The sequence below is a fragment of the Myotis myotis genome, unplaced genomic scaffold, assembly GCF_014108235.1.
Source record: "Myotis myotis isolate mMyoMyo1 unplaced genomic scaffold, mMyoMyo1.p scaffold_m19_p_1, whole genome shotgun sequence".
NCBI classification, from domain to species: domain Eukaryota; kingdom Metazoa; phylum Chordata; class Mammalia; order Chiroptera; family Vespertilionidae; genus Myotis; species Myotis myotis.
In genome coordinates, this window is record NW_023416313.1 from 75,984,984 (window position 1) to 76,009,612 (window position 24,629).

The 24,629-nt window shown below is 45.7% G+C and overlaps 1 protein-coding gene across 2 annotated transcripts in view; it reads left to right on the forward strand.

Moving 5' to 3' along the window:
• Positions 1–11,419, forward strand: part of ITIH5 (inter-alpha-trypsin inhibitor heavy chain 5) — an 89,479-nt gene extending 78,060 nt beyond the window's left edge. For both annotated transcript variants that reach the window (XM_036341632.1, XM_036341640.1), the window contains exons 10-14: positions 1,565–2,121; positions 4,795–4,848; positions 6,582–6,698; positions 8,902–9,279; positions 10,336–11,419. In XM_036341632.1, coding sequence (XP_036197525.1) covers positions 1,565–2,121; positions 4,795–4,848; positions 6,582–6,698; positions 8,902–9,279; positions 10,336–10,634 — 1,405 coding nt within the window. In that variant the 3' untranslated portion in view covers positions 10,635–11,419. The remainder of the gene's footprint in view (positions 1–1,564; positions 2,122–4,794; positions 4,849–6,581; positions 6,699–8,901; positions 9,280–10,335) is intronic.
• Positions 11,420–24,629: the final 13,210 nt, after the last annotated feature.

Below are 24,629 nucleotides of genomic sequence, written 5' to 3' on the forward strand. Positions count from 1 at the left end.
TATAAGATGGAAAATAAAGATAGGTCCTTGGGATGCAGCTAGCTACCATTGTTTACCCAGCATTTTTGTCAAGATTTAAATAAAAACACAGATTAGCTTCCCACATTTTCAAAATCATTCAGAACTACATTAAAAGAGGGAGAATCTAATGCATTTTTAAAAAACAATGTGTTCATAAGCAAAAGTAAGTACAGTACATTGAAACAAACTGACTGCACTGCCATACTGCTAAAAATATTGTCACTACCCAACATTTATTGAGAACTTATAATATGACAGACATTTCTACAGGCAGAAATCCTAGGAGTGGGTATATTAGGGTAAAGGCTAAGCTGCCATGCAGATGACTCTCTCCTGTAATAGTCTGGACAGCTCAGTTTGGCTCCATGAGGTCATTCAGAGACTCAGGTTCCTTCCATTTTACCACTCTACACCCCTTAGATGTTGTTCTTAACTGCAAGGTTGAAATGAGGTCACAATGACTTCTGTATTCCAGCAATAAAAGTGGGGAAGGAAAAGAAAGCCAGAGCAAGCCATTCTATTTTATGCAAGAATTACAGAAGGTACGCATATCACTTCCACTCATATTCCATTGGGGAGAACATGGCCATATTTGGCCACAATAGAGGCTAAGAAATGTAGCTTGTAGCTGGATGGGCACCATCAAATTAAAACTAATTTATTATGAAAGAAGGGGAGACTGGGTCTGGGGAGACAGTAGTCTACCAAAGTAGTTATTGTTAATGTTCCAATTTTATAGAGGAAGAAACTGAAGTTTAGAGAGGTTAAGTTATGTGTCCCAAGACATACAGCAAGTAAATAGCTGAGGTGGAAGTCTAATGCCACAGCCTATGCTTTTTAGATTTTTGGAAAGGGATTTTAATTGTCTCTTTGTGCAGAAAGTAGCAAGCTTGTGATATAACTAGAAGAAAAGCTAATGTAAGCAAATGCTGCTTTACACAAAAGCATAGTGGCAAGGTCAAGGTCAGATTTCTCAAGTATAATGTGCTTATTAAAGCATGACATGTGTTTGGTTCTAAGAAAAACGTTTTTAAGAGGCCCTTTGAGAAACTTAGGTGTGTACAAAGGAAAGTTACCAAGAGTGGTTAGGGAACCTTGAAATTATGTCACCTGAAGAAGAGTTCATGAAACTGGGAATTGATTAGACTGCATAAAGATGACGCCTAGGAGCAGTGTTTGCCACGCCTCTAAATGGCTGTTGTGTTGAAGATAGATTATGCTAATTCATGCTATGCTGCTCCAAAGGCAAAAGTGAGACCAGTGGGTGGAAATTTCAGGGAGAAGACTGTGATCTACTACAAGGAGGTTCCTCCTTCTCCTCTGAGCAGTAGAAAGAGAGGAGGAAGCTTAGTGAGGCACAGTTCTTGATCACCAGTGGTGTTCAAGCTACTGCTGCATAACCTCTTATGAGCATTGTTCTGCTGGTAGAATGTTGGATTGCTTCTAAGATTAAGGTCACCCCTCCAACAGCCCACCATTTCCTTTAGGACCTGTGCTGCCTGCAGTCAGGGCTGGGTCCTGACTCTCTCTTCCTTTACTCCAGGTTCTATGATGAGATCAGGACCCCTCTGCTCTCTGACATCCACATCGATTACCCACCCAGCGTCGTGGAGCAGGTTACCAGAACCCTCTTCCCCAACTACTTCAACGGCTCAGAGATCATCATTGCTGGGAAGCTGGTGGACAAGAAGATAGATCGACTGCACGTGGAAGTCAGGGCTAGCAACAGTAAATTTGTCATATTGAAGACGGATGTGCCTGTGGGGCCCCAGAAGGTGGGGAATGACGTCATAGGAAGTGCCAGGCCCAAGGGTGATGGTGAGGAGGACCCCAACCACCTCAAGCGTCTCTGGAGCTACCTGACCGTAAAGGAGCTGCTGAATTCCTGGCTGCAGAATGACGATGAGCAGGAGAAGGAGCGACTGAGGCAGGAGGCCCAGGCTCTGGCCATGGACTCTCGCTTCCTCACCCCGTTCACCTCCATGAAGTTGAAGAAATCCACACTGCAGACAAGGAAGCTGGAGGACAGCCATGGCATGTCTGCTGCAACAGGGCCTGAGACAGTGATGCAGAGTCTGCAAGGCTCCAACCTGCAGCCAGGTAACCAACTCCAGGGATGGCCAAATATAGGAGCCTAACTTGTCCTTTCTACAGACTCCTTCTCAGGCAAGGTCCTCTCAGCAGGAGTCTGTTTTATTCTGTGGTATTATAATTTTTATAAGTAATAACCCCACATGCAGTTCCTAGTTTTCAGGGACTGTGTTCAATTATTGTGTTTGTTCTGTTATAAACTGTGGATCTCTGTAGAGACATTAGAGAGGATGGCAGTTGTCTCAGAAAGGTTGCCTGATGAAATTCATCCAACCATCAGTCATCAATACTGAGTGCCTAACATTTGCCAGTCATTATTGGAGGCAATGAGATGAACAAACAAATAGACAAATGTTCACTCTTTAAATGCCTTTCCATATATTTAAGCACTTCAGAGTTATATAATTGTATGTGTATGCTGGATTTACTTCCCAAGTTTCCTGAGAACATAGGTGAGAACTGACTTCCTGATTCTTGAGAGAATTCACCCTTTATATATGTGTCACTCAGAAGCTAAACAGTAACTGTCATCAGTCTCAGTGACATTTTGATGGGGGAAATAGTAGCAAGGAAAACAGGAAGTGGAAAAGAAAATTAGTTCAACCAAAACTGAGGATTGTATTCTCAGTAGTATCTGTGGAAAATGGCTTTTTTTTTTTTTCAATGTGTAACATTTTCATTAAATTTCTGTCAAGTTCACATCTCCTCAGGAGGGGGAACTGATGTTACCCCTGGACCTGAAAATGCTGTCTCACTTATTCCTCACACTCTAAACTCCTAGAAGAGCCCAGCTGGTGTGACTCAATTGTTGAGCATTGACCTGTGAGCCAGGAGGTCACTGGTTTGATTACCTGGTCAGGGAACATGCCTGGATTTTGGGCTCGATCTCCACTAGGGGGTGTGCAAGAGGCAGCCAATCAATGATTTTCATCCTTGATGTTTCTCTCTCTCTCTCTTCCGCTCTGAAATTAAGAAAAATATATAAAAATCCCCACAAAACTCTGAGAAGCACTAGGTGTGGTGAAGAGAGCATAAGTTTAGAATCCAGAAAGCTGCCTTTCAGACCCCCAGCCCTCCTGACCAGTGTGAGGTTCAGCAAGTTTCTGAACCTCTCTGAGCTTCTATTCCCTCACCTGTAAAATGTAGATAATAACTTCCCTGAAGGGCCATTGTAAGGATTGAATGTGTAAAGTCTTTGGCACATATGAGAGTTCAACAAATATTTAGAATTCCTCCCCTTGAGGAATGTAGAACTGGACATTTATTGAAAAGTTCAGACCCTAATATAGAGGTTAAAAGTGATGTGTTGCCTTTTTAGAAAGAGTGGAGCTTGTCTTGGCAAAACCAGTACAATTTTAGTTTTGATGAAAAGGAAATTGTGTGATGCTGTGAAATAACCATATGAAGAAATAACCAACTGAGAGCTCAAAAAATATTATTTGGAATTGAATTTTCCTGAAGCATCAGTTAGTACTCAAGACAATCTTTGTTTTCTTAAAGCTATGATGAGTTTTTATTTATTTATTTTTTCTTTTTTGAATGTCTGTGGCAGCTGCCACTCACCAAGGCTTCTCACAGCAGCCATCCAAATTGAGAAGTTGCTACCCTGTGGTCTGCCTGATTCTCCCGGGTCCTGCTGGGCCAGGACCAGTGCAGGAAAGATAGGGACACATAGAAACACTGAGATACTTTGATCTTTAATTTCTGTGAGGGGCAAAAATTAGTGAAGAGGGGCATAATTTTGTTAATACAATTTGAAATAAGATATTAATGTTATTTTATTTGTAGAAATTGATTTACTTTTAGGTTATTCTTTAATTGATTATTTATTTTTGCCTGCTGCTTTATGGATTGCAATAGACACATAGCAATAGACACTGGATTCTAATTTCTTTTTACATTTTTGCATTTTTCTGTTGTTGTTTTTTCTTTTTTAAGTATGGTACAAAAACACATTACATAAAATTTACCTTCTTAACAATTTGTAAGTGTACAGTTCAGTAGCATTCAGTATATTGATGTTGCAAAACTGATCGCCAGAACTTTTTCATCCTGCAAATCTGAAATTCTGGACCATTAAACAAGTGTACTTTTTCCCCTCCTCCTATAACTACACCTGAATTAAGATGGAATATTCCCCCCAGTATATGCACAGACAAAAAGACTATTATCTAATTTATAAAAGCGTAAAGTAATTAAGCCTCCACATGTTGCACTTCATTTGTGTGTTGTGAGGCCAAGCTCCTTTAAATCATCCCTGAAAGTTGCTGAGGGTGTCAAACAAGATACTGTATGTTTGAGAGCTCTGAATACACAAAGGGTCACACAATGACAAGATAACCATTATTACTTTTACCCCTTGATCACCATTTAAGACAAGGAATGCAGGAATACTAATGACCAAAATTTGAATGTTTATTGTGCCTGGATTATAGAGTTGTTTCTCTTTTAAGCATTTGGTCCAACCTGGAAAAAGCAAGATCGACTTGTATAGTATAACCCATTAAAAAACACACACACAAATATCTCTGTGGGAAAACAAAAAACAACAGGTGATGTTTTTAAATTGCTACGAATGTATCTGAAGCTATATTTTACTCATCTCAATACTCTCCTCTCTGTACCCCTCACTTCATCCTCCTTAATGAATAACAGTGGTTGCTATTTTCCTTTCTTTTATAGGATCTACTCTCAAGAAACCATATAACCCAAGAATTAAAGTCTCCAGAACATCAGGTAAGGAAAACAATGTATGTAATTTGCAAGTTTATATGTTTAGAAAGTGGGCAACCAGGAATGCCCTGAAGCCAGTTAAAATACTAGCTCCATAGAAATGTGACATCAGGGCCCATGTTCTTAGCCCAAGCCGGCAGCGTGAGGCAGTTCTGAGAACCAAGGTCATCATTAAACTGTTACATAAGCACCGTGGCTAACAGGCCCAGGAGCCTGGCAACAGCCCCGATGGAAGGATGGGTAGCAGACTCATAGTCTCATCATTGTGGAATTTAAAAGACATTTGTTTTAGAGATCTGCAGCATGCGTGTTTTACAAAAATTACTTTATTATTTTTTAATCTCTGGTTTAGAGGGGAGAATAGAAAAAAATACCAATTCTCTGGAATAATAATAAAAATCCAGCTGAGATAATAACACAAAGGCTGGGTTGGATTCTTAAAATGTGCACATCTCTTTGTAAGTCTTGCTGCTGATGTTCTGGACGTGCATGTCCCTATATCTTCAGGATGAGCTGTGTAGATAAGAAACCCAGTCTCCAGTGGACAGAATGCAATTCCTCTGAACACACACGTGCTTGATGGATGCAAGAAAACCTTTCTCTTGGATGCACGTGGAGTAATGACTTTCTCCTCTAGTTTTTGGGACAAGCAAATCTTTCCTTGTAAAGGGATTTGGATGAGTTGAGGAGAAATGATGTGGTGTGAGCCCAAGAAACTCTCAGAGAACTGTCATTTAGCTATGTTCCTGCTGACTCTGTGTCCTTCACTTGTCACCAGCCCTCTATTAGGCTTGGTCGTTACTACTGTCAGGCAAGGCTTGTGTGCATCTGGCGCCATGAATGTCCGTAGTGCCATGGCACTCTCCACTTGGTGGTCAAAGGAGAAAGGAAATGATTGGTGTCATGCAGGAAATTGAAGAAAGCAGGCTCCATAATAGAGGGGGTGTCCTATATAATAAAAGCCTAAAGTGTCTGGTCATCTGTTCAACCAATCAAAGCGTAATATGCTAATGATATGCTAAGGCAGTTCAACCGCTCACTATGACATACACTGACCACCAGGAGGCAGACAGTCGACCGGTTGACCAGTCGCTATGACATGCATTGACTACCAAGGGGCAGATGCTCCGATTGGTAGGTTAGATTGTTGCTGGGGTCTGGCTGATCAGGAATGAGTGAGAGTGAGATGGGCCAGACATGCCATGGAGCCCTCCCGCGGTCCCTTCCCAGCTGACCAACATCCTGCGTCCCTCCCCGCCTCGATCGTGCACTGGTGGGGTCCCTCAGCCTGCCCTGCACCCTCTCACAATCTGGGACCCCTTGGGGGATGTTGGAGAGCCGGTTTCAGCCTGATCCCGCAGGCCAGGCCAAGGGACCCCACTGGTGCATGAATTTATGCACTGGGCCTTTAATATGGCAATAACGCTCTTTCGTTTCAGTTTCCCACTTACCTCTCAAAGCTTAGTTGTCTGTGTTTGGCCAAGGTGTGGTGAAAGGGAGCATTATATTTGAATTTAGGGGACCTGAGTTCAAATCCTTACTTTACTGTATACCAACTGTGTAACTTTGGTGAGTGACTTCACCTCCCAGACATCTTGCTCATTTGGACATTCAGGATCATTGACAGAAGAATCAAATAAGTAATTCCTGGGAAAATATAAGAGAGTATTACACAGGGAAGGCACTCAGTAAGTGTCTTTTCTTTCTGTTTTCTCCTGCGGTTTCCTGCTCTGCAGCGGATGGAGACCCCCATTTTGTCGTGGATTTCCCCTTGAGCAAGCTCACTGTCTGCTTCAACATTGACGGGCAGCCCGGGGACATCCTAAGGCTGGTCTCTGATCACGCGGACTCTGGTAAGTTCTGCCCTCCATTGTGGCTTCTGGGCAAGAGGCAGGTAGACATCAGGTCTCCTCTGTTCCAAAGAAGGATGTATATATTAGGGGCTCCTCACAGATGTTCAGTGAGGATTGTTGATGATTAGTTAAAGGAATTAGACTGTGTGCCGGGCTTGGAGGCAGGAAGACATGCCTTGGAAACCCTGCTCTCTGTCTTAACTAATTTTGTGGCCTTGGCTACTCAACTAGAGAGTTCTTGTCGTCTCTCCTGTAAAACAGTGATACTCATGTACTGGTCTCACCAGTCAATTGTAGAGACTTAATTAAATAATGGAATGGAAGTTGTTTTGAAAATATAAAAGTGCTATCCGAATTCATGATATACTATTGTTATTATGTCTTTCCATTCAAAAACTGTGCCGGTGCGATGTTCTAAAATCATTTATCTCAGCTCCTCTGTGACTAAGATGTTAAGCCCCATGTTAATTACTCGGCTTTGTGTGCAGAGAACGTGGGTGAGAGAATGGCTCTGATCCCCTTTGTTTCGTAGAGGGACCACGTAAAAGAGATTGGTATATAAAAAGCTTCTCTCGGCCTTGGCCCATGTGGCTCAGTTGGTTGGAGTGTCGTTCTGTGCACCAAAAGGTTTTGTGTTCCATTCTCAGTCAAGGCACATACTAGGATTTCAGACTTGATTCCTAGTCAGGGGGTGTACAGGAGGCCACAGTTGATGTTTCTCTCTCACATTGATGTCTTTCTTTCTCTCTCCCTCCCTCCCTCTCTTCCGCTCTCTCTAAAATCAATAAGCATGCCCTCCAGTGAGGATTATAATTAACAATAACAACAAAAAGCTTCTTTCGTTACATGCAGGTAGCAGTGCCTCAGGATGGCATGTGGACAACCACGCAGCCCGACTTTTGAGGACAAGCTTTGCAGTAGACATTCTGGCATTTCTCAGTTCTAAGAAAATTTCTCAGTTTCTTGGAAGGCTAGGTGACAGGATGACACAGATGATGGAGTTATGTAATATTTGATTTTAGGCTCCTCACCCACCTTGCTCTCTTCAGGCCTTCCTAGCTTTAGAACCAAATCTCAGCTTTTTTGTAACTCAAAAGGCTCAGGAGTGAGATAGGGCCTAACTGTGCCCCTCCCTGGAAGTGCCTCCCCCTCCTATCCCTGAGCCATTCTTTCATTCTTATGTTCAGTGTGGGTCCAGGATGGGAAGCTCAGTGGCAGATGCTTGGAGCCTTAAGGCGGAAGTACTTGATCTCCGCTCATGCTGAGCTTTTTCCTTTCCCCTACCCCTTGGCCCAGAGAAAGCAGTTTTCTCCTGGGATGTCCAAGAAGTTGCTAGTCAAGATGTAGGGGAAGATTATCCCCAAAGCAGAGAAAATAAGAGTTAATTACATAGCAATATTTTATTAATGCAAACTGCCCCTTTGCTGAGAGCAAAATACACTTAATGTACATGATGTAATTCAGCCCCAAACATCTGATGTAGAATTGCCATCTGTCTGGAAAGCACCGATTGCCAGGGGTCTGGCTCACACGCCTCACTCGGGTCTAGTAAAGTTCCTGTGGGTTCATGATAGCGAAGTGAAAAAATAAAAAGAGTTCTATTTGCTGGCCATTGGCAGCTGGCACATATGCCACCTCCTGTGAACCTCACCACAGTCCTGTTAGGTTTCATACCCCCTTTTACAGATGAGGACAGTGAGGCTCGGTGTTTTAAAGTGACTGGTCCAGAGGTGCACGCCTAGAAGGTGGAAGAACTTGAGTTGTGGACTGAGCATAATTCTAACCTTTGCATTATACCACGCTGCCCAGTGGCATCACAGCGTCTCCAAATCAGGATCAGTGGCAGCTGATAGATAAGAAATTCTGTATGTCTCTTTGTCCCTACAGCCAGAATGAAAGAAATACCAGAATGAACACAAACAATCTGTTAATCCTTATGATATCTTGACCCAAACCTACATCATCCTTCCCCTTCCCTGAGATACTGGTCAAACATGGGGAAGAAATTCCCTCCTAACTTCATACATTCACTCATTTCTTCACTCAATCAACAGGCATTGAGTGGCCTCTACTTGAAAGTGAAAGTTCATGGTGTGAGAGCTACAAAGATAAGGCCAGAGGAGGAGGGAAATTTGGTCAGATGCCTTTGGCATGAAAGTAGGATAGTTTTTCTAACCATTGCTGTCTTCCCCTCTGCCTTTAGGTGTGACGGTGAATGGAGCGTTAATCGGGGCCCCCGCTCCTCCCAACGGCCACAAGAAGCAACGCACTTACTTCCGCACCATCACCATCCTCGTCAACAAGCCCGAGAGGTCATACCTGGAGGTCACGCCGCACAGGGTCATCCTGGATGGCGGGGACAGGCTGGTCCTCCCCTGCAACCAGAGCATGGTAGTGGGGAGCCGGGGGCTAGAGGTGTCAGTGTCTGCCAATGCCAACGTCACTGTCACCATCCAGGGCACCATTGCCTTCGTCATCCTCATTCACCTCTACAAAAAGCCAGCCCCCTACCAGCGAGACCACCTGGGTTTCTACATCTCCAGCAGCAAAGGCCTTTCCGGCAACTGCCATGGACTGTTAGGTAAGCAGCTGCTCTTCCCACGGGGTCTGAGGAGAGCACTCGGCTCTGAATGAAGCTGGTGCTGCCAATAGCATTAGCTTGATGGAGACATTCAGTGGGAAGCTGGTCTTTACACATATCACAAAAGTTGTATTTCTTGCCTCCTCATGACTTTCTGGAATAGGAGTGAGCTTTATAAATGAATTATCACCGGCCTTCTGGGAAAGTGAGCAAAGAAATTGGGAGTAATCCTCTGGTTCCTCACTCTCAGCAAGAAGATACAAAGAAGGGGCAGTCCACAGCCCAGCACCCGTGCACCTCGGCGTTTCTTCCATAGCAGCCACCCACACTGCGTGAGCAGGCGCAGGCCGTCCATTTGGACTGGCTTTCTTCGACGTGCAGTTTCATGCGGGCTCCTGGCCCACAAGTGAAGAGCCAGCGCTGCCGGGCTCGGTTTAGAAAGCAGGATTTCCTGGCACTTGAGCTGCACGCATTTCTGTAGTGCCTGCCTGCCAAGTGTGAGCTCCCTCTAAAGACACAGACCAGCATCCTTGGCCTTAGCGACGTCCTCACTTGACCTGGGGAATTCTGATGATGTGTCTCAGGAATCAACTGAACTGACTGCTGTACACACCCTTGGCCCAGTACAGTCCACAAACCTAGTATGGAGGGTGCTAGGACCAGGGAGGAAACAGGGGGAGGCCTAACTCTTCCCTATTTATCTGCCCCTCTTCTTGCCCTCCCAGCTCAGTAAGAGACTCTGGTTCGCTGGTTAGGCAGCTTTCCAGTGTCAGCAAGAGGGCAGCTTCCAGATGTGGAGGCCGATACCTATAAAACCTCAGGTCTCTCCTCTCCATATGCCCCCAAACACGTGTTCTATCACTTACGCTGGAGAAGGCGAGAGTGGCTTCTGGCAGGGTCCAGCTAGGAGTCAATCTCTGACATCATGAATCCCCTTCCTCTGGGTACCACAGTGCATTTGCTGGTCACTGAAGGCCTGAATCGATGTCAGATTTTTTTCCCTACATGATGTGGCCTGCACTCTACTTAGACCTGATGCTTCTCTTGTCCATTCAGGTCAGTTCCTGAACCAGGATGCCAGACTCGCAGAGGAGCCTGCCGGACTCAGCAAGAACACCACTAGTCCTCCATTCCCAAAGACAGATGAGAAGTCTGAAAAGGTCCTGAAGGTGAAAGGGCACCAGGTCCCGGTGGTCTGGAAGCAGAGGAAAATCTACAACGGGGAGGAGCAGATAGACTGCTGGTTTGCCAGGAATGCTGCCCAGCTGCTCGATGGCGAATACAAGGATTACCTGGCAGCCCATCCTTTTGACTCAGAGACTACATTTGGCCTGGGACTATCCAGGGGACTCTGACACTAGCGTGCATTAGCGTAAGAGTGCATGACAGGGAAATGGCCTTTGGGGACACCGTCGTGCAGTTCTTGTTGCTGGCCTCTGCCCCATCTCTTGGCAGTTAGCTGCAACCCCTGGCCTGCCCCTGGTGGCCTGTAGGTCTAACATCGGCTTAAGCAAAGAGTAGGATCAGGGAGCTGAAGTGAAATGTTATTTCCTCTGCTCCCTCCTCCTGCCATGCTCTCCTTATGTCCTATAGAGAAAGAAGGTAGCATCAAGGGGGGAAGGTCATGATTAAAAGCAAGAAGTCTGTGTCTTGTACCAACTGGCTTGTCCATCTCATAGCCTATGAGATGGCTATCAGTAACTCTGATGAAGGAAGGGTGCTGCAAAGTTTGTTTTCTCTGTGGAAAAAGCCAAGTTTGGGCACACTGCTTTTCCCCTTATAAAAGCTTAGGACTCTTTCCTCTTAGCACTGCTACGATCTCCAGCCTCTGCTTCAGGGGATCCTCCAATGGAGCCCAGGCCATGGGTCATACAAATAGCATGGACATTTGATCATTGTAAACAATTAAGCCTTTTCTTAGGAGAAGATTTTCTTCTGCTATAATATCTTGCCCTTGAAAAGTAGTTTTCATTTTTATAAAAAATTGATTTGAAAATAGGAATCCTATATCCCAGCTACCCATCTCTTTCTAATGGGTTTTGTAAAATGCTTTACTTTGCCGATGGATATTCTCCTATTTATTCCAGTAAGCTAAATGCTTATAATAAAGAGGACAACTCCGCATGGATGTGTTTTACTGGCCTGTCTTGGTGCTTGTGGTTGGCCAGTTGAATGGCAAAGCTTTTGCTGGGCACTCTTTAGCCTTCATCATAATTGCAGCCTTCTTTGTTCCCGATCTTCCAGGAGGCAGTATGGTAAAGTAGGCTCTCCCAGTGCTGGACTGGGAGAGACACAGCACAGGGAGCGTCCGACAGCTGACATATAGGAATCAACCTGTGCATTCTCTGCAGGAAGTGGGCACGTGTTTGCAAAGCCTAAGATGCCTTCCACACCTCAAATAGGCAAAGCCAGGAAATCAACATGAGTAAGGAGCTCTTATGGGATCAGATGTGTCCACATTATGGACACATCTGATCCCATAAGGGAAAGGTTAAAATCAGAGGTGGCTTCAAGAATCAGTGACCGTCAGCCTTCTGATTGTAGACACCCTCTTGGCAGCCCATTCACATTATCAAGGGGACACTGCCTGCCAGTGACATCAGAACCTTGTTTCCTGCCTCTGTCACTAGGTCTCACTTTTTGCTCTGTTTGCTCTACATTGGACCAGCCAAGTTCAGAAAGCCTGACCCTCACCGAGTAAGGGGCACAGTCAGGATGCAGATGGACACAGGGGGCACTTGTGTCAAACAACAGAGAAAGAGAGGCTTGGGTCAGAGAAATAGAATATTTAGGTATGAGATGGAATGAAATAAAGGCCTTTGTGATGGCTTCACAAGAGGTTTCTCCCTGTCAGGACTGACTCCAGAGCAGGCTTTCATGAAATATGGAAGCAGACTTAGCACTTGGATGAAAATCAGAGTTACCAAAATTGTTTATTAGACTTGCCCTCCCAAGGGAACCATTTGAGTAGCAAAAAGATCTCCACGTGCTCCTGTTGGACCAGGAGATGAAGTTAGTGCTGGGGGGTTCTTCAGTCCTCTCAGAGTCTCAGTCTCCCTCCTCTTCGTGAACCCACCAGACCATGGCCCGCCTGCTGTGTTACTTTTCACTCCCATCTTCCCAGACTAGCTGCCTGTTCCCTGCCAGCGGAGTGAGGACACCTGCCTAGACTGACAGATGTGTCCATATTTCAGAGCTCAGGGGAAGAGGAGGAGCATGAGCCAGGGCCAGCCAGGGCCTGTCCAGGCTCCATAGGGACCTTCCTGTTATATAATCTCAGTCCAAGCTGGGTAGATGCCCCTTGAGCCAAGAGGCCGGCCTGCTGAGTTAGCAGGTAGAGCAGTGATCTGTGCTCCAGGTGAGGGCTCAGCTGGAGAGGAGGCTGCTGCCAGACATTCCCAGTTACTACTGCTTTTCTAAGAACAGTGACAAAAATTCCAGTGGACTTCCAACCCTTAACTACTTAGAAAAAAGTATTTTTTTTTAAGTATCAAGGTTGAGCTTTATTATTTTAAAGTTTTTACTTTTGAGAACCAAGATGGCAGCATAGGTTAACGCCAGAGTTTGCTGCCTTGAACAACTACTTCAAAAGTGAAACTAAAAGATGGAACGGACATCACTCAGAACCACAGGAATGCTGGCTAAGTGGAAGTCCTACAACTAGGAGGAAAGAGAAACGCATACGGCCACTCAGAGAAGGCGCAGTGCTGAAGTCAAATTCTGAGGTGCGGAGTGCGTGGAGCGGGCTGGTGGCGGAGGGTGCGGTTTGTTATCAATCGGGAGGGAGTCGCAGACTCTGATCTCCAGAAACGGGCGAGTCTTTAGGGACCCAGACTCAAACGGGAGAAGTGGGCCTGTCTGGCTTCGGTCAGAGCGAGTGCAGCTTTCTCTCCGAGGTTTGCAGCGGTTGCTGGGACTCAGAGAGGCAGAGCCCCTGGGGACAGGACCAAGAGCCGCCATAACTGCTCTCTCTGGCCCACCCTGTTGATCGTGTGGGACCCGCCCCGCCCAAGCCCTGCACAGAGGCATTTGCCGGATAGCCTCAGGCAAAGGCTAGATTAGCACCTCCCTAGAGGACAGAAGTTCTCTCACTGCAGACACAGCTGATTCTCACAGCCACTTGGCCTGAAGGTCAAACCCTCCCTGGTATTAGCTACAACAATCAAGGCTTAACTACAAGACTACACACAAAGACCACTAGGGGGTGCACCAAGAAAGCATAACAAAATGCAGAGACAAAGAAACAGGACAAAATTGTCAATGGAAGATATAGAGTTCAGAACCACACTTTTAAGGTCTCTCAAGAACTGTTTAGAAGCCGCCGATAAACTTAATGAGATCTACAAGAAAACTAATGAGACCCTCGATGTTATGTTGGGGAACCAACTAGAAATTAAGCATACACGGACTGAAATAACGAATATTATACAGACTCCCGACAGCAGACCAGAGGAGCGCAAGAATCAAGTCAATGATTTGAAATGCGAGGAAGCAAAAAACACCCAACCGGAAAAGCAAAATGAAAAAAGAATCCAAAAATGCGAGGATAGTGTAAGGAGCCTCTGGGACAGCTTCAAGCATACCAACATCAAAATTATAGGGGTGCCAGAAGATGAGAGAGAGCAAGATATTGAAAACCTATTTGAAGAAATAATGACAGAAAAATTCCCCCACCTGGTGAAAGAAATGGACTTACAGGTCCAAGAAGCGCGGAGAACCCCAAACAAAAGGAATCCAAAGAGGACCACACCAAGACACATCATAATTAAAATGCCAAGAGCAAAAGACAAAGAGAGAATCTTAAAAACAGCAAGAGAAAGAAACTCAGTTACCTACAAGGGAATACCCATACGTCTGTCAGCTGATTTCTCAACAGAAACTTTGCAGGCCAGAAGGGAGTGGCAAGAAATATTCAAAGTGGTGAATACCAAGAACCTACAACCAAGATTACTTTATCCAGCAAAGCTATCATTCAGAATTGAAGGTCAGATAAAGAGCTTCACAGATAAGGAAAAGCTAAAGGAGTTCATCACCACCAAACCAGTATTATATGAAATGCTGAAAGGTATCCTTTAAGAAGAGGAAGAGGAAGAAAAAGGTAAAGATACAAATCATGAACAACAAATATGCATCTATCAACAAGTGAATCTAAGAATCAAGTGAATAAATAATCTGATGAAAAGAATGAACTGGTGATTATAATAGAATCAGGGACATAGAAAGGGAATGGACTGACTATTCTTGGGGGGGAAAGGGGTGTGGGAGATGCGGGAAGAGACTGGACAAAAATCTTGCACCTATGGATGAGGACAGTGGGTGGGGAGTGAGGGCGGAGGGTGGGGCGGGAACTGGGAGGAGGGGAGTTATGGGGGGGGGGAAAAAGAGGAACAAATATAATAATCTGAACAATAAAGATTTAATTAAAAAAATAAATAAAGTTTTTACTTTTCTTTTAATCACACTTTTCTTTCTCCTTCTCTTTGGTTGTACACCTGTTTTTATTGCTAAAGGTATTTACTATTAAATTTTCTCTTTCAGCCTGAGACTGTAATAGATGTGAGCTTGAAACTCCACACCCATGTGATAGTTAGGACCTTTTAATTTACTTGAAGAATGTAGTATTTTCTGTTGACCATGTGTGTGAATAGCAAGCTCTTTCGCAGTCAATGCAGAGCAGTGGAGTACTCTCTTCTCAGGTGGGGAAGCTGAGGCAAGGCAAAGTTGGGTGATTTTTCCCAGGTTATGTAACAGACTCAGAAGAGGGCCTGGCTGAACCTCCAGAGCTGCTTTTCTTAGCTTTGATGTAATTTCACCAGTGGGGCAATCATTTGTTTTCCTTAAGCATTTATAAATTGAGGGAGGGTAACTAAATAAAAATTTTAATGTGCCCTAGGTGGTTTGGTTCAGTGGATAGACCTTTGGCCTGCGGACTGAAGGGCACAGGGTTCCATTTCAGTCAAGGGCATGTATCTTGATTGCAGGCTCGATCCCCAGCCCTGGTTGGGGCCTGTGTAGGAGGCAACCAATCGCTGTGTCTCTCTCACATCAGTGTTTCTCTTTCTCTGTCTCTCCCTCTCCCTTCCATTTTCTCTAAAAATTAATGGAAAAATATCCTCGGGTGAGGATTAACAACAACAACAAAAAAGATAAATGAGTTTGGGAAATATGTTGCAATTAGAGGACATAAATCTCATGTTATCATCATAGCTACTGTTAAAACGTCATAATAATTGACTAAGATCTTCAAAGTCTTCATTTCTGGGTTTCCATCCCCTCGTGCATCTAAAAAGAATAGTGTCAGATGGGTCATCTTTCAGGGTCTCCTAATGTAAAGTTTTATATTCCCCAACTAAAATGGATTGAACATTCTCTACCCAGCTGTGCTGGGTGCTTAATCTTTTTCCATTTGACTTTTCCATGATATCCTACTTCAGGCTGGGAGTTGGGAAGCACACCTCTTTGTTTCTATCAGGAGTGACATTAAATTTTTAATTGAATCATGTGTCCTCATGAGAGGTGGATTAGGGACAGGAATAATTTTTTTAAATTTATCTATTGACTAAAGTGAATGCTATGGACTGAATGTTTGTGTCCCCCCAAATTCATATGTCAAAGCCCAAATCCCCTGTGTGATGAAGGGAGGTGGAGTCTTTTGGAGGTGATGAGATCATGAGGGTGGGGCCCTCATGAATGAGATTAGTGTCCTTATAACAGAGACCCAGAGAGCTCCCTCAACCCTTCTACCATGCAATCATACTGGTAAAGGACGCCATCTATGAGTCAGACAGTGGGCTCTCCTTAGACACCAAATCTGCCAGTGTCTTGATCTTGGATTTTCCAGCTTCTAGAACTGTGAGAAATGAATGTTTGTTGTTTAAACCCCCCAATCTGTGGCATTCTTGATAGAGCAGCCTGAGCCAAATAAGATACTGAGTCAACAAATGAGTTCTTTTCATTTCCTCAAGCCCCACAGAATGTACACAAACAGTGCTGTTATTAAATTTGGAGGACTCTTGAGGCCAGAAGAACACAATCCACCTAAAATAAATGGCAAATAAAACAGCACAGCTAAACAAACACTTAGAAATGTAACTATAAGTATTTATTTTAGTCAGTTTAAAATAATAAGTAGGGTACAAGATAGTTCACATTCAAGAGACATTTTCTTAAAACAAAAATTTAGAGGAGAATGACATAGAAAAATAAACATATTGGCATGTTTGTGTTTTTAGTGAAAACAGAGTTAAGGCTCTAGAGCAGTGGTTCTCAACTTTCTGGCCCTTTAAATACAGTTCCTCATGTTGTGACCCAACCATAAAATTATTTTCGTTGCTACTTCATAACTGTAATGTTGCTACTGTTATGAATCATAATGTAAACATCTGATATACAGGATGGTCTTAGGCGACCCCTGTGAAAGGGTCGTTAGACCGCCAAAGGGGTCGCAACCCACAGGCTGAGAACCCCTGCTCTAGAGAATAAAACTTGATGATTCTAGTTGCATTGCCTGTTTTTAGGAATTTATGAATTACATAAAATATATGTAAATGGAGTAATGAATGACATTGGAAGAATAATGGTAAGACACACACATTACTATATAGGACAGTAAATGCACAGCAGCCATTCCTGGCCTTTTATAAAACTGTCAAATAAGTAGAGAAGTGTCTTAAACCTCTCAGTACCTTATTTCCTGGAACTCTAGCATCTCAAAGTTTGATCACCTTCTTCTCAGGCCACTCATTTGCACACACTGGCCACCATCTTGCTCAGAACTTCTTCCATTTGGGTCATTTTCCTTCTCAAGGGGCATCTCCAGCCTGTGGTTCTGGCATCCCATTTCCAGTTCTGAGTGGTCCTGTGGGTCTTTCTCAGATTCCCACTGAGCTATGTTAAGTTCTGAGTGGTGAGTGGTGCCGCACCTGACTAGAGCCAAACCAGACAGAGCGGGAGTGAAATGTTCCTGGGAGGCTGTGTTAAAAACAAGCAAACGCCTGGTCTCAAGGACTCGAAGTCGACCTCTCTGGGTTTTGGCTTCTTCGCCTATAAAACAAAGGGTCTGAAGAGATAACTTCTCAGGTCTTGTGATTTTTATCTTCTGCCTGCCTACAAAGGTATTTCCTGAACTTCCAAGCAATACATGCAAGATGGTTCATTCAGTGACTCCAGTGTATTTCTAGATTCAGTCTCCCAAAGCTATGGAATCAGAGGAAGACAAAGTCCATACCGCCGCGGTTCACCGTTTTGAGGAGAAGATAGAATGAATACAAAGACTGGCAGAGAGTGTGGGAACCCTGTAAGAGAACTTGGCAGAGGAGTGCTGTCTGAGCATTGGCAGGCAACCACTGAAGGTGGGAAGGGGTTGGGAACCACGCTCAAGATGTACAGTGATAAGCTGCAAGGAAGAAGGGTGCGTGCAGAGGCAGCACATGATATACGTTCTCTGTAATGTTAAGCAGCTGGGGGCATCTTCTGAATCGAAGCAGTCTTCTTACTCTGCTCAGTTTTCAAACACTGCTCTGTAGATCCAGCGGTTGCTGAGACCCCACAGTGGGTAATGCTCGGTAGAATCCCAGGTTTCTACCTCCCTTGACCTTGTCCCAGATCTGTCTTCATTACAAGCTTCCTTTACTCCCACTCCTAGGACATAGGAGTGTCTGGGGGAAGTCACAGAGCTCCCCCAGGGGTCTATTCAGTCAGCAGGGCCTCCACTGGCATTCAGCAAACCTAAATCCTTTTCTCCCAAAGTGCCTTGGCCTGGATGGCCCCTGTATTCTTCTTCAGCTTTGGAGACCACCTCACCCTCAGTTTTCCACAGGAAGCTGCCCCCTATTTTGTTGAGAAAAACTGCAGGAGCTGTCTCATTCACTGTCTCATATCAAAGTGGCTCTATCGTCACATGGCTTTATCACCATCATACCCCTTCCTTCCAAGCATAACTGACTTCCTTCATTCCAGATCCCCTCCATTCTTGTTTCCTGTGGGCAGTTGCCTAAATTATTCCTTTTCATTCTAGAATCTCCAAACTATTGTTCCCCACTAGGTTCTTTTCTCTTGATTTCACATATCATTCCAGATGTCTCCTCTGATCTGAGACTATTCTCTCTGCTTGGGCTCCCGAGGGCTTCTGTCTTCTCTTTTACTTCTATGCCAGGCTTGCTGTAGTGCTTGGTATTCAAACCCTTATTTTTCTTTGTTAACCTCCTACTCAGTTGCTTAACTCATCAGGTTCAGCTTCTGTCTTCACCACGCTAATGGAACTGTTTCTCAGACATCACGTTACCATTCCTGAGGTCTAGTTCCAGCTATAGGTGTCTTCAGCCTCACCACATGACGACATTGGTCTCTTTTACAGCGCTAGTTCCCTTTGCTTTTTGATTTTAAAAAAATTTTTTTTAGTCTCCTTTGCTTAATTTTTTTCCTCCCACCAAACTGTGGACCTACACTAAAGGTATATCCTTTGTCCCCTACACTTTCCACCCTACACTCTCTCCCTTAGAGATCTCATCCCTTGCATGGCCTCATCCTCTGGCTCTGCATGGAAGGCTCCTGCACATAAGTCTGAAGTATGGATTTCTCATCTTGGGATGCTTCCTTTTAGTTAATCTGGCATCATCTCAAACTCAGGAACAAATTCAAAACTTTACATCTTCAAAATGTCTACCATTTTATTAAAGTACTAGAAGCCCAGTGCATGAAATTTGTGCACAGGTGTGGGTGTTCTTCAGCCCAGCTTGCACCCTCTCACAATCCAGGACTGCTGGCTCCCACTGTTAGCCTGCCTGCCTGCCTGGTTGCCCCAAACCACTTCTGCCTGCCAGCCTGATCATCCCCTAACCACTCCCCTGCAAGCCTGGTTGACACCTAACTGCTCCCCTGCCGGCCTGATCGCCCCCAACTGCCCTCCCCTGCTGGCTTGGTCACCCCTAACTGCCCTCCCTGCTGGCCTGATTGCCCACAACTGCCCTCCCTGCCAGCCATCTTGTGGCTGTGGGCGCCACCATCTTTTGGGGTGTGACAGTCAATTAGCATATTCCCTCATTATTGGCTGTGGGCACTGCCATCTTTGTGAAGTTGTGAAAGTCTATTAGCATATTCCCTCTTTATTAGATAGGATTAGAAACCCAGTGCATGAATTCGTGCATGGGTGTGATCTGACCAGCCGGCCCTGCCATGATCAGGACCCATTGGGCTGGCCGGGGGGAGGGGCTGTGGGTGGTTGGCGGGCTGGCCCCGACCCCTGGTCAAACTACAGTCAAACTCCCAGTGGAGGGGACAATTTGCATATTATCCTTTTATTATATAGGACTAGAGGCCCGTTGCATGAAATTCGTGCACTGGGGGGTGGGGTTCCCTCAGCCCAGCCTGCCCCTCTCACAGTCCGGGAGCCCTCAGTGGATGTCCTACTGATGGCCACAGTCTGGCAGCAGAGGTTTGGAGCAGGCATCCTGTGTGTGTGTGTGTGTGTGTGTGTGTGTCCCCACTGGGGGTCTGCCCCCAACCACATTGGAGGCTGAGCAGGCACTGTGTGCGTGTGTGTGTGTGTGTGTGTGTGTGTGTGTGTGTGTGTGTCTGCTGGGGGCCTGCCCCCAGCCACACCATGGAGGCTTGGAGCAGGAGCCCCTCTGTGTTGATCTCTCAGGCTCCTGGCCTCCACTGCATGTTGTACTCTCCCTTGAGCTATGGCCAGGATGGGGGTGCTGCTTGCAAGCGGGGCTTTCCTGCTCCCGGATCGCCATGGTGACCGGGGAGCAGGCCCAGCTGGGGGCTGCCCACAGGCCAGGCTTTCCCGCTCCCGTATCAGGCCCAACTTGGGGCTGCCCACAGGTCAGGCTTGCTTTCCTGCTCCCGGATCACCATGGCGACCGGGGAGCAAGGAAAGTTTGGGGCTGCCCGCAGGCCAGGCTTGCTTTCCTGCTCCTGGATCCTCATGGCGACCGGGGAGAAGGCACAGCTGGGGGCTGCCCGCAGGCTGGGCTTGCTTTCCTGATCCCGGATCAGGCCCAGCTGGGGGTTGCCCTCAGGCCAGGCTTGCTTTCCTGCTCCTGGATCCTCATGGCGACTGGGGAGAAGGCACAGCTGGGGGCTGCCCACAGGCCGGGCTTGCTTTCCCGCTCCCGGATCAGGCCCAGCTGGGGGCTGCCTACAGGCCGTACTTTTCTACTTACCGATGGCCGGATCACCACAGTGACCCAGGGCCCAGCGGCACTTTCCTGCTCTCCAATAGTCATAGGTTCCAGGCTGGGGGCAGGGCTTAGCAGTGCAGGGCTTAGGCGGCACAGGGGTCCTGGCTGGGGGCTCAGGTGGCACACAGGGGTCCCGGCTGGGGGCGAGGCTTATGCCCCTCTGCCCAGGGCTGCACATGGGGCCCGGATGGCAGCTCGCACTGTCCCACCCAGCCTGTAGTATAGGATAGAGGCCTGGTGCACAGGTGGGGGCCGGCTGGTTTGTCCTGAAAGTGTCCCGGATCAGGGTGGGGGTTCCGCTTGGGTGCCTGGCCAGCCTGGATGACGGGCTGAAGGCTGTTTGCAGCTGGTCACACCCTCTTCAGGGTGGGGGTCCCCACTGGGGTGCCTGGCCAGTGTGGGTGAGGGCCTGAGAGCCATTTTCAGGCTGGAGGGCAACTTAAGCTCCCAGCCTCTCCTTTTTTTCTTCTTTTTTTAAATTCTACCTTCTATACCTGTCACTGGAGCTGAGAGCCAGCTCCAGCTCTGAGGGCTGAATGCAGGTTTCTGGGTCTGTTTGGCTTCTATAATTGAAACTCTGTTGCCATCACAGCAGCTCTAAGCTCTGAGGCCGAAGCTGGCTGAAAGCAGGTCTCTGGAGCTTGTTTAGCTTCTATAATTGCAACATAGTTGCTTAGAGTGCAGCTCAGAGGCTGGCAGCAGCAGGCCAGGAATATTGGCTTCCTCCATCACTGGAGCAAGCTAGCCTCCTGTTCGCTTCAGCTGTGTGGCTTCTGGCTGCCATCTTGGTTGGCAGTTAATTTGCATATCCTGCTGATTAGCCAATGGGAAGGGTGTAGGGGCAATGGTCAATTTGCATGTTTCTCTTTTATTAGATAGGATTATTATATAGGATTTGAAATTTTTTTTTTAAATATATTTTATTGATTTTTTACAGAGAGGAAGGGAGAGGGATAGAGAGTTAGAAACATTGATGAGAGAGAAACATCAATCAGCTGCCTCCTGCACACTTCCTACTGGGGATGTGCTGGCAACCAAGGTACATGCCCTTGACCAGAATTGAACCTGGGACCCTTTAGTCCGCAGGCCAACGCTCTATCCACTGAGCCAAACCAGTTAGGGCAGGATTTGAAATTTTTAATATGAGAAGATAGGAAGAAGGTCCAGCACAGTCCTTTTTTATTTTGATTGTTGCAAATAAAGGTGGAAATGTGTGTGTGTGTGTGTGTGTGTGTGTGTGTTCGCACACGTGCATGTGCGTGTGTGTTGGGTGCATGTGCATGTGTGTTGGGTACATTTCATAGGCCAAGTCAAATTTATTTTTTATTGACACATCATTCTTCCTGAAAATTCTTTGTTGATCATATTATTTTCTCAAAACAACAGCTGTGCTTGTGTAAGAAAAGGCTCAATGTCCTGAATGCGCATTGGGAATTGCTGGTTATATAAGTTGAAAATCACATGCACTAAGTTTATTGATATATCATCAAATTACTTCATTGAACTATCAGTACAACATTAATTATAAATACATTTCAATATGCTTTTTACAAATAATCTTATGAAATGTATAAGGGCAACAGAAAACACAATAACTTGAGATATTTCAGTGTGAATGAATGTATAACTGGTACACATACACTCTTTTCTCCTGTTAGATTTCCTACTGGAAGTCTGCCTCACATAGCCAGGCTCTTTCAGCTATGAAGGTAACATAAGCCCTGTAAATGTTGTAGAATGCTGAAACACAGATTCTATTCTGAAAGTTCACTTGGAATGTTACAGAAGAAACAAACCTTTCCAGGGGAAGGCAGAAACAGTTCAAAGCCTGAAGACTCATCTCAACAGTGCAGTGTATTTGCTTTGGAAGAAGGCTTAGAATATTCCAGGAATATTCTAGAAACTAAAAGATCTCCTATACAACGTGGAGGTAACTATTTATTTTTTTCAATATCTTCATCTGTCTCCCTGTAAAACAAAAATGGGACACTTTGAGAACTTATAATGAAAACATAGTACAAAACTTTGTATATTATTGAATGATAATAGCATTTTTAATTGTTTATGCAATTTTCCACAAAGAGAAAATACTTTAAAACAAACATTCACCTTTTCATTCATTTAACTAATATTTTTTTTGTCCCCAACTACGTGGAGGGGCCATAGTGACCTCCCTCCCAGCCCTGCAGATAATGTGTCATGTAATTAATTCTTATAAAAGACAGACAGAGGCTCAGAGAAAATGTGTGGGGTTTAAAAAAAGAAGAGACTGTTCTCAGCCTGGGGTAGAAGAGGTGCTGACGTTTGATCTATGTCTCACAGAAGTATTTTTAAATATATTTTTATTGATTTCAGAGAGGAAGGGAGAGGGAGAAAGAGACTGAAACATTAATGATGAGAGAGAATCATTGATCGGCTGCCTCCCGCATGCCCTCTTCTGGGGATCAAGCCCACAACCCAGGAATGTACTTCCTGGTTCATAGGTAGACGCTCAACCACTGACCCATGCCGGCCGAACTAGAAGTATTTTACATAAAAACGTATTTATTCTTAATAAAAATGCCATAACGGACAGAGAAATAAATTGTCTAGAAAAACTAAACTTCAGGGAGACGGTATGCCTTGCCCTCATCACAGAGCTCTGTGAGCTCAGGGTGGCCTGGCCACAGTGCCTTTGCTCTTCTCATGACTCTGTGATGCTTTGGACAAAACAGAGGGAGTGAAAAGGTGAGGTGTGGGGCTTCTACTGCTACCGCTGAGGACTGCTGGCCCCTGAGTCCAGGACCCCACCTGTGTATGCCAACTGAAAATCCCAAGGCGAAGAAGAAAGGATGGCGATGGTGTCCCCAAATGAGGGAACTTCAGTGTTGCTTTTCCCCCCTCTAAAAACAGGTGTCCATTGTATAGAATGTTGGGCTTCTCTAGTCTGGGCCCTGAGTAGGCAGGGAATTCTGCCGGGTGGAGACCACATCTTTCTCCCCTTCTCTTAGAAACAGCTCCCAGTTGGTAGCTTGCGGCAGCAAATCATTACTCGAAAGACATGGACACACATCTGGGGAGCTGGGGCATGGAAAGCCAGCCTGGGAAGAGGGTGCTAACCCCCACCCAGTTGCATACACAGAAGTGGAGAGGGACAGAACTCACGTGAACATCCACTGGCTTTTAAATGTCACCTGTCTTCCTTGGGAGAGGCCCAGACAATGCAGCCACTGACATGATTAATGAGCCGCCGGACCGCACCTGGCAGAGAGGGACTCTGGCTGGGGAGGTGGGAGCGTGAGGAACTTTCCTTTTTCTCTGTCAGACACCCAGCGCTGTGCTGGGGTGACTGTCCCGGTTTCTGCAGAGGAGATAAGCCAGCCCTCATGTGTCTGCCAGGGAGTAAGAAAGGGAAGAGCCCAGGATAGACTTAGATCTGGGGCCACAGGCCACGGGAGGATGGGAGGTGCCGCACAGAATCAACTGCCCAAAGGTAAATGCGTCCCCAGTCCCTGCCCAGCCTCATTTGCACATCCTGCACCTCCACAGCTCAGAGGAATGAAGCAAAAGTGGATTACGAACTGCCCATATTTAGAAACAGGAACAGATTTCTGAGGTCCCGTGAGGTTCTGCTGGCCCTTGGCTTCCATTTCCCACGCAGGGTGGGCGCATTCTCTGGCCCCTGTTCCTCTCTTTTATGCTCTTTGTCGGCAGCATGAGAGCTTCAGGGAATTTAGGGCCGATCAACTCTGTCTGACCTGCTGGCTCATGTCCACCCGGTCCTAGGCTTTGGTGGGAGAGTGACTGGGGAAGGAACTGGGAGAAGTAAGGATGCCACTCCCCCTGGTTAGGGCACCAAGAGGGATCGGGGCAGGTCACAGCAACTATTTTTTCTTTTTTGTTTTACTTTCATGAACATATTTCATAAACTCACATAGATTTGCAAAGTTATCTGCACAGGCTGTTCCTTGCCACTTCCTAATAACAGTAAAAACAAATAGCCTCCTTGGCCGTGGGAAGGTGGCAGTATGCATCCGCCAGGGCACCTTAAGACAATGGTTAATGGCTATTAAAACAATATGCATCTGTGTGTATTAACATAGAGCTCTGTCTAACATACAGAGAAACAAGTTGCAGAACAGTTGTATAGAATGATCCTACTAGATTACATGATGCTTAATATCT